Source organism: Clytia hemisphaerica, unplaced genomic scaffold (assembly GCF_902728285.1).
Source record: "Clytia hemisphaerica strain Z4C2 unplaced genomic scaffold, Clytia hemisphaerica genome assembly, whole genome shotgun sequence".
NCBI lineage: Eukaryota > Metazoa > Cnidaria > Hydrozoa > Leptothecata > Clytiidae > Clytia > Clytia hemisphaerica.
Window position 1 is genome coordinate 1,921,097 of NW_027103262.1, and position 10,524 is coordinate 1,931,620.

Below are 10,524 nucleotides of genomic sequence, written 5' to 3' on the forward strand. Positions count from 1 at the left end.
AACAGTTTAAGAACATTCTAAGGCTTAGCAGACTATAAAACATGCAGTTTAATGGGAAATTGCATTAAAATGCTAAAAATATACTGAAAATAAAACACTTTAAGATCGTTTCTTTAAACTTGAAACCCAGAAAAATTAGAATATCAAATTCTTCAAAAAAAATGGATGGTTTTTTTTTAATTGACAGAAACATATTCAGGTTCTAAATCAACTCAAGTTGAGAATAAAAAAAAAAGACTTATACCTTGAAATCTTTTTTAACGTTATCCTTATGACCCAAATGACAAGTTAAATCATATTCATATCCATAAATGTTTTTCATTTAAATCTCTCAATCTTTTATCCACCAATGACACATCATTACCAACATTTTTTTACTTTGATATTTTTGTATTATTTAAAGCTGAAAAAAGTCAATAATGAAGCCATTTATTATAAACTGTATGCATATGGTTAGACTAAGACTTGGTAGTAGGTTGTCCCCCCCTAATGTCTTTAAGTTTCCCTGACTTTTGGGGGTTTTAGGACCGTTTTTTTTTTTTAATTATTGAAAATGTACAAAGAGCTCAAGCCAGGAGAAAATTTTGTCCAAACCCTGACTGACAAAGAAGGGAGGGAGGAGATAGAGATATACAATACCAGATGTATCTAGCTCACAAACTAGCTAAACAATATAAATTAGATGTACAAAGTTAAAATATTAACCACAAGTAGGTTGTGTGCATGTAAGAAAATAATAAATGAAAAATTCCTATTTACAAGTTTTTCTCAATCTCCTTCAACTATATTTGGAACTTTAGAAATACAGACGCAAGAGCGATTGCCATCAATATAGAAAAGCTTGTCACACAAGAATTCCACAGGTGCTATAAAGTGGATGGTGCTAAAAAGTAACAAAAATAATTCAAGTCTTTATATGATAATAAACCTTTACACGATCACCAAAAATTAAATCCCTCTCGTGTATAATATTCTTTCTCAACTTTGTCTCATTGCCTCCACAAATCAAATTGGAATTAAACCCATAACCTCGGACTTACCAGGCTAGTGTTTTTCCAACTACTATACCAGTTTATTGTTATATGCATCATGTAATAGATTCCAAAAGTAAAAATAGACTTATTGACTGTGGATGCTTAATTTATTATATTTTCTTAACTAATACAAACCTTATTTCTCTGTCAACTCGAATAAGTTTGCTTCTGTGCCACTCCTTCAACATACACCAATTTTCTTTCCGTGGAATCTCCTTTCCACAAAGATAAACACGACCCTGATCACATAGAAAGTATTGTATCTCAACAAATAGTTTTGACTCATTAATTGAAAGCTCTGCAACATAGTTGATAGTTTTGGTTGCGTGTTTGTACTCTACACTTGAATAGGTGACCTTGTTCTTTCGAATCTTGTAATATTTTTCAGCGCTGTCAGATATATTGTAGAGTTGTACTTGACCTTTCAATTCTTCAGATGCTATGAATGTATCGCTTTTTCCTCCTAATGAGATTGCATCATTTACCACCTTCCAATTATTCATACCACCACTGAAAAAATTAATTTGGATGTTGGTATTTGGACTTTTTAAAAAAAAAAAAGAAAATATAAGAAATCTCTCTCATGGTCGCGAAGAATAAAATAAATTCTTTTTTAGATCCATTCAAAGGTGCTTAACCATTACGACAAAAGGTTCAATCTTACAATCAGGTTGGGAAAAACCTGAAATGAGAATTTTTAATACCTTTGTTTGTTGATTATCATTGAAGTCAAACCCTCTTTAACAATTTCTTTTGTTCTTCCATCACTCATCATGCTGTGAATAGTCTTGAGTCCACTGAAAGCTTTAAATACCTAAAAAAGTATTTGGCCATAAATATTGGATTCAAATAAATTAAATGTATCTTAATGGAGGGTGTAGCGTAAAAACATGATATTTGGGAAGAAATTTTGGCGAATACAGGCAATATTTCAAACAACTTGTCAAATTCTCCAAAATTTCTTTCTGCCAAAGTTTTGTCTCCTGAGATGAATTGCCATTTGTTTCCATTCACCCTTTTTTATTCGAAGAAAGAGATTTCTAATCAAGACAAGATATTTACCTGAGAACAAGCATTCCTTGTACCATGTACTTGTTTTATAATTCTACCATTCAAACTTTCGAAACCAAAGCAAGACCATGCCCACAATGGACCCCAGTTTCGGACAGATTGACAAAGGTGGCTGCAGTTATGTACATTTAACCCACATTTAGTTTTAGCTGGAAAATTCAATAAAACCACTTAGGTCAACTGTTTCACACAAGAAATCTTTACAGAGCATTATGAAATACTAAGAGTTGAACAAAATACTAAAACTCTATGCAACTCTAATGCAACTTTATGCCTTTCACCAACATTAATTTTCACCTAGCTTAACTCACCAACTATCTATTCTGATTTATTTGAAATTGTGCAGATATTTGGTTTTTCATATTTTCTTAAAAGGTATCTAATACCAACTAGAATATAATGTAACTCACCATATAACTCTTCAAAGTATTTATAAAACAAATCCAAACATGATTCAGCCCAAGATAGATCATCTTTACTGATCTTGTCTGCCAATAAAATATGTGTTGCTTCAACGAGGAGTGCAAAATGATTCCAGTAAATTTCTGGTAAGATACATTCCATACATGGTAATGAGTAATACAGCAACCATGATCTCAATTCGTTGGCTTAAAAATTAAGGAATGTATGTTTTAGTTAATACTGTTGATTAAATCTTTTTGCTCAAATCATTTTTCAAAAGCGCAAACTTAGCTTTGAAAAATTACCTTTAAGATGCCCAATATTTCCAGATAAGGGACGTGGTCTTCTAGAAATTACATCCAAGGGTCTCATATTTTCGAGTCGCTTGTCAACATCATATACATAGCTGAATATAGAAGCAAAAAAAAACATATCTGATTATCTTTCAAACTGTTTAAAAAGATTCTGCTTCTACAAAATGAAGGGGTGGTATTATAAAAATATATCAAAAACTTGCTGTAGCAAGTGCAAGAATATTGATAACTTACTAAGTGACTGATATGATAATCAGGGTACATTTTGCGTTCCTTGTAAAATTTCTTGTGTTCTGCAGGATCAAACCACAAAGACAACAAACACTTTGTAATACCCAGTAAAAGTCCATGCATGTAATCTGGCACAATACCATCACAAAGATCAAATTCTGGTAAAAGCATTAGACAAGATGGTCCTTTAATACCATTTTCCTGAAAAAGAATTGTTGAATCAATTAAAGGTTACTTTATGTATGCAATCATGTTCATATTTTGCATAGAGCTTACCAAATCAAAAGAAAAGAGATTCATGAATTCTTATGTTGTCATCTTACCTTTTTACCACTGAGAATTGCCTTTTTTGCATCATTATAGCAACCATCATTTGTACGTGATATTGCTTTCTTTGACTCGTTATATGGATACACATGAACATTGTTCAAATGTTCCCCTTCTATAAGGCATTTATTGCATCCAAAATATCCATTATGTTGGTTCATGTTCAAAATAGGAGCTTTAGCAATGAGATCTAATGAGCCAAGCAGTGTATACATCTTGATTGTTTGTTTATTTTCCAATGTTAAGCCTGAGATAAATGAATGAATGAAGCTATTTATCTGACCCCTTTTATCAATATGTCGCTTACTGTAGTAAATTATACCATAACGAGTATGTACTGTGAACTAGATGATAAATTTGAAAACTCGCTCAGTGAGAGAAAAAAAGTCTTTACCTTCTTGACATAAGTTCACTAATTCTTGAGTGAATGGTTTTAAGAATGGGTAGACCGGAGGTTTTCCTTTTCCTTGCCAGAGTCCCCAAAGAGCCACGTTTTTGCACTGAAACCTGGAAAGAACAAAAAGAACGAAATAGAGAAGAATCACATAGTCGCAATATATGTTTAATGATAAAAATGAGATTGCAATCATCAATTGGCTCTGCAGTGACACTACAAACTGTTAGAAGCTTTTACAGAAAATAAGTACAATCCAAAGTTGCGCTTTTTATGACTTATTCTTTACAAAAATTGACTGCAATTTTAAGTTCTTCTTTCATTAACGCATCATTTTATTATCATTTACAGGAGTACTCTTCAATCATCAGCCAGAACTAAAAGCTCTTGGGGCCAAAAAGTCAAAAACTACTGTCAATTTAAAGCTGACTGATAAATTGAAGTCTTTCCGCAAAGAAGAGGATAATTCTTGATTTTATTTATTAATTAATTTTATATTTTTTTTATATTTTTTTTATTTTCAAGTGTAAATAGTAGCATGTATACATATTTTAGTGGAGAATTATATTTCTCATATTGACGAATGATTTTGCCTTTTTTAATTTCTAATATCCCCTATTATATAAAACTTTGTGATTGTATCTAAGGCTTATATTTTACAACGAAGCTCAAAATTATCAAAATTGAGCCGATTAAGCTGGAAGCTTGTTAGCTGTTGCTTATTTGAATTGGTTACCATAATGTGTTGCTTCATTTCATTGCTAAACTACTTAACCTATGTCATAATGATATAAAACATACTAATTTTGAATTACAATGTATTTCAATACCCCTGTAACCATTGAAACTGATTGTTTTAAGCAAAGCATTCTAAATTCTTTTTCTTTTTTTCAGTGTTAAATAATAATTAAAAAATGGAAATGTAAAGATTTTGTATATATGGTATAAAGATGGTAACAACTATTTCCTCAAATGAAGAAGCAATTCAACAACTAAGTTTTAATTAAGCAAATAACAAGCTGTAAAAGGTTTGTTTATTAATTTTTGTTTGTCGGCATTCTAGAACTTCAGTTTTTCAAAAGATTATCTTTATCCAATCTTCATCTTTGAATCATTTTTTGGAAAGTAGATTTTTTTACACAAAAAGTTTTCTCATAATATCATCTTAATATAAGCACTTTTTATAATAGAATTTGATATTCTTAACACACAATGCTTATAAATAAAATAAAACAAACTGGCTTTTCCTAGTTAAACCTAGTTTTTTGCTTCTAATGCCCTGCCTTTTTCCTAGGTTCTTTGTCTATTTATCCTCTGCAGCAAATCCTAGGAATTTCCAGCTTTTCCTAGGATTTTTGTTCATAATATTCTTAAAACCCAAAGCCAGGATTTCCTGGCTTTTCCTAGGATAGTAATCTGCCTTTTCCTAGGAAATTTACTCCCTGGCTTTTGCTTCAAATCCTGGGAAATGTTCCTGCCTTTTTCCTAGAAAATTCCTAGGTTTTTCCAAGTTTTTTTTTCCAGGGTAAATATAGCAACGAGACATTCTTAGTCCCGATTTTCCTTATTTCAAAATTTCTAAAGAAGGCGAAATACTATATTGGAACAAAAAATACATTTTTGAATGTTTCTTTAAAGAAGACGGAATACACTACTATGGACTTCCCTAACATAGTATTCCACCTTCTTTAAAAAATACCCTTTCAAATGTTTCTAAAGAAGGCGGAATACACTTCTTTGGACTTACTGCACTGCCCTAAGATAGTATTCCGCCTTCTTTAAAAAGAATAGGCTATCAAATGTTTCTAAAGAAAGCAGAATACACTACCTGGCCTTATTGCCGACCCAAAAAAATATCAGCGTTTTGATTGGTCGAGAGCATCGAGATATTTGCGAAATTTCATATTTCTTTAGTCTGGAAATATGACCGCGTTGACTTTTGGGGGACTGGGTAAGCGGCGGGAGAAAAATCAAAACAAAACAGCCGAAAAGAACTGACTTTCGGAGAAACTGGCTTGGGAATCAAAGGGAAAAACGCAACAAAAATATGTTCAGATTAACTTTTACTTTGGAGTTCTTCCATGACACTAAAATCAAATCTGATAAACTAAGAAATTGTAAAACTACTTGACACGACCCAAATATTTTCAGCTTTTGGTATAAAATTTGTCCGTATGTAACCAAACAGTTTTTTATCAATGCATACAAAAAACTTGAGATTCTTGAATGTTTGCCAGTAAGATTTCTCATAACATAGCAAGGGAAGTGGTGATTTTTGAAAAAGTTCTCTCCTAATTCTCCTTCTTGACGAGGTACGTCCTTGAATTGTAAACTCAACAATCATTTATACATCTTCCTTCTAAAATTCGAAACAATTAAAGCTTGACGATAATCAAGAAAGTATCCAAATTGTTTTGCTCTTGAAAAAAATGTTGCTCTTTAACCATTATTACAAGCATACATTTCCATCATGGAAATCCTTTCCTCTGCTATTCTTTTCCATGCATCAAAGCAAAAACATAGAAAAAGACTGAATGTTATCAATCTGATTAATCCAACGATGAAGGGTTCCTTCTCTATCGAAACAATACTCTACACCATCTGCATTTTGAATTATCAATCTAGAAACTTTCAAATACATCTCTGAAAAATCTGCAGCTCTTCAAAACAAAACTTCTCAATCGTAAAATGATCGAAAATGCTCCTCTGTTTTGTTTTTGTGTGAATATTGTCGGCGGGAACATATCGAATGTTTTATTGTTCGAATCTAACGTTCGAATTAGATTTTCGAATAAAAACATTCGAAACTACACAGAAGAAAGAATCAAGGCGGAAGTAAGTTTTAAAACAAAAACAAAAAGAAATTTATATCAGGACAATTTTTTTGAGTCGACAATAAATTAGTTATCACATGACTTCTCGTGCAATACTCGATATTTTACTCGTTCCGAGATTTTTCCGTAATATTTTTCCGAGCCTTTAGGCGTAAAATATTCGTAAAATATTTCTCGTATTGCACTCGAAGTCATGCGATAACTAGTACATATTTTAGAAAAATTTAGAAATTTCAGGAGGGGCAGCGTCCGATGACCGGACGCTAAAAGGACATGAAAAATGGCCAGACTACTATGGAAAAATACGTTTTCGAGTGTTTCTAAAGAAGGCGGAATACACTATAGTACTTTTCCGGGCGTGTTACAATGGCGATGAAATTGGTTTCCAGCAAATTAGAATGGACTTATTTTAAAGGGACATAACAATACTTGCGAAATTTGTAAACAAACTGTATGCAGCGGATACAAAATCAAAACAAATGTCACATGTTAAAATAAAAAATCAAACCAAGTATGGCTAATTTTGATTGTTCAATTGTTTTACAAGTTTGTTTCGGACACGTGATTTTAATTGTTCTCTTTAAAAATGACACGTGGTTTGCGCAATGTTTACATTTTACTACTTTTATGTCCCTTTTTAAACGCATAGTGACGGAGAGAAGAGGAAGAGAATCGATTCCAAAGAAAACCCAAAAAGGTATAGACATGAATGATTTATGGTTAAGTATAAAATTGACGAAAATCCTTTGTCTGAAAAGTCGAATCCCACTCGGGACTCAAGTCCAATTAGGCCGCTTGTTTGAGTTTTTTTCTTGGTGCTTTCTATAGCGCAATTAATTTCAAATTTTACATCATTTATAGCTTCATATTATTGTCATCCGTCCATTTGTATATTCTTTCAAGACTTTTGACTTCTTTTGTAATTGTAGCACGAATGTCATCAGCGAAAAACTTAACAAAGCTGTGCACCACTTCCTTGTCAATATCCCCAATTAGCACGAGGAAAATCAGAGGCCCCAACACACACTACCTTGAGGGACTCATGAAACAACATGCTGTGATTCAGAAGTCAGAATCAATATTATCGACCGTATATATACTGTACAGAGGTTTTTCCAAGCACTGAGCAATGCCCCCGTTTGGAGTGCCAAATTGAGTTTCCAATTAAAGGCGTAAGCGGATATATCTAGCCAAAGGCTGGAAATTTGAGGCTCAAAGTCATCAAGGGGGCGCCTTAAATCTCCCCCCAGTATTTCAAACAGCTTTCTTAGAAGTTTATCTATTTTACAGTAAAAACAAATTTAAAACAAGACCAGATATGTTGAGAATTAGACATGGTATGACAGCATCACACAAAGTTTTCTTATCGATAAAAATTGATTATCAATGAGTAATCCATAATAACGGATACACCGCAAAGTTGATGTCAATCGAACTGTTTGATTATCGAACTAATCAAACCTAATTGGACAGTAATCGAACGATGGGTGTTTGATTACAGAACCAAATCAATCAAGAACAACAATCTAACCAAGAAATTTCAGTTAAAGTTTGATGACTGTTGATCTGTTACCTTTGATTGCGATTTGATTATAGTTCGATAGGTTCACTTGTAGTTTGATAGGTTTGATCTTACTGTAGTTAGACATTCATTCAATAAGTGTCTGGTTTTTTTCTGGGCCATTTTCGCAACAGTATACCCAAGAAAAATAGAGGAATGATTCCGGAAAAGTACCAAGATACTACTCAATCAAACACTCGTTGAACAGCAACTCAAACATACTGTTAGTTGGTCGACATCCCTCTTCTGATTTTGACATCCTTCTTTAGAGACAATAGGAAAGTCGATATCACTGATGGACTCCTCAACTTATAATTGCCAAGCAAAGAAAATAAGTTCCAATCAGCTATTTTAAATCAGCTATTAGTGTAAATTGAACAACACCAAACTGAGTTTTAATTAAACTAATCAAGACACCGTGTAATTTTTTAACGATGCGTAGTTTTGTTCTTGGGCTTCCTCTTATGCACCAGTTGAATCCTTTATTGTTATTGTTTTTATTGAGTTTCTTCGCTTGTTTGTGCATCTCCTTGATCTTTCTCCGTTCGTTGATTGTGAAATCTTCCGTTATACTTGTAACTTGAAAGAAACAAGTTTCTTTTAGCATGTGTAAATTCTTCATGACATGATAAGATCTTTATCATGTTGACTTTGCAGGGTGACTTTCAGAGGACGGCCATTCCTTGTTTTTCTGTCTCCTAATCTGTGGTGTGTAACATTTATTTCTGGAACATTGATGTCATCTAGGAGTTCTCAGAACCGAAATATGTCATATGTTTTCCCATTTTCTTCTTCTTCCTTTTCTGGGCCTGAATATTTGAGAAACCCGTGAACGATCATATTCAGTAGGTATCCTTTCCATTATATAAGTTCGATTGAGTTGGATCGATGGTTCAATTAAGAAAATGGGTTTGATTTCAATAGGGTTTGATTTCGATAGGATTTGGTTGACATCATCCCCTGGACCTTAGCTACCTTAATTCCAAGTTGAATTGAAATTACATCATCCGGGGTTCCAATTTATACCGTTAAGACAAGTTGCATCAGTGGAGGGAAACTTGCATAGCCGTCAAATGACTGAACTATCCTCTGTTCGACCGCATTCAAAAAACCTCTCATACCTTTCCCTTTCCCCATCCCCCCTATGATTTGTAGCTAATATAGCATCCATTGAAACATTTTGTAAATAAAATTATCACAAATTGAGATGCTTCTTTTAACTAATTTTGCTGTAAAGTTACTTATCCATTTCATTTGAAAGTTTTTCTACATTATACATTCTTTTTCTACTTTAGAATGTAAAGATCTGTCTTCATCTTTTTTTTCCATCTCATTAAAAAGCATTAGATATTAGCTATTCAGAAGTTTATAAATCCATTTGGCTGACTGTACTGTGTCAATCAGAGGTTCTTGTATCTTACCTGCATCTTTTGATTTGTTTTTTGATCCATTTCAAGACTAATTTCCTGTTGTGTTGATCCATTTCTAAGACTAATTTCCTGTTTATTTATTGTCATGTTTGTGTCTCTGTAGCACTGAAAATGCGAAAATGGAAGCATTGTGCTATAAGATCTCTCTCCAGCTTTTTGAAAACTTGTGACTTTCCTGGGGTTCGAACTCACACTTGTAAAAACAGTAATAAGCTTGTGCTAACTCTATATCCCCTGTGCCACCGACGCTGCAAACGATACGTAATTCGATAAGATTTATAATTCAATCTGCCGTGGACCTAACCTCGTCTATATAGATGTGGTTACGTCCACGGCAGTCTAAAAATAATCTGCCGTGGTAGTAGTCACTTCGTTTTTGAAATCAATGTTTACATTTTTAAGATGACGTAATGCTAGCCAATTGGATTGAAGTATTTCTGCAATGTCAGCGAATTTTTTTTTCAAACTGATGTAACCTTTTCGAAATCTCCAGAAGGATAAAGATGGCGAGGAAGTGGCGCAGTCACATGAAATGAAAACTTACAAAACTTAACCAGTTAACCATCTTCAAAGGGGCCATGCAAGCGAATTGATTGGTAGGTATGACTCTCTATCAGAACTTTTCCCTGTAATATAGACAAAAATTTTGGGCTAGCTGCTGTTAGTTTTGTTTTATCTAGCTTTTACACATTTTTTTTACTTTTTATTCAGTTAGCCACACTAGCGTCCCGCCAAAATGCCTATCAAAGATTAATGCAGCGAAAGCGCTATATCGTTTACTTGACTCTCAAGCAAAAAAATGCGCCGCATAACTTCTAAAGGGATTCATGAAAAAAAAACCCGGCGCTTTTTAATGAAATTAACATTTTTAAAAACTTTGAGAAATTACCTAAAATTTGTGCCATAGATGAAAAAATTTGAGCCAA

At 33.1% G+C, this 10,524-nt stretch overlaps 1 protein-coding gene across 1 annotated transcript; it reads right to left on the reverse strand.

Moving 5' to 3' along the window:
• Positions 1-643: 643 nt before the first annotated feature.
• LOC136799531 (uncharacterized) lies at positions 644-9,651 on the reverse strand. Its single transcript, XM_067056253.1, has 10 exons — positions 9,590-9,651; positions 3,774-3,886; positions 3,376-3,626; positions 3,056-3,180; positions 2,813-2,913; positions 2,516-2,713; positions 2,097-2,254; positions 1,739-1,848; positions 1,170-1,544; positions 644-883 (listed from the first exon to the last, which is right to left on the reverse strand). The coding sequence occupies exons 1-10, from the start codon at positions 9,649-9,651 to the stop codon at positions 769-771; spliced, it is 1,608 nt and encodes a 535-aa protein (XP_066912354.1). The 3' UTR covers positions 644-768.
• Positions 9,652-10,524: the final 873 nt, after the last annotated feature.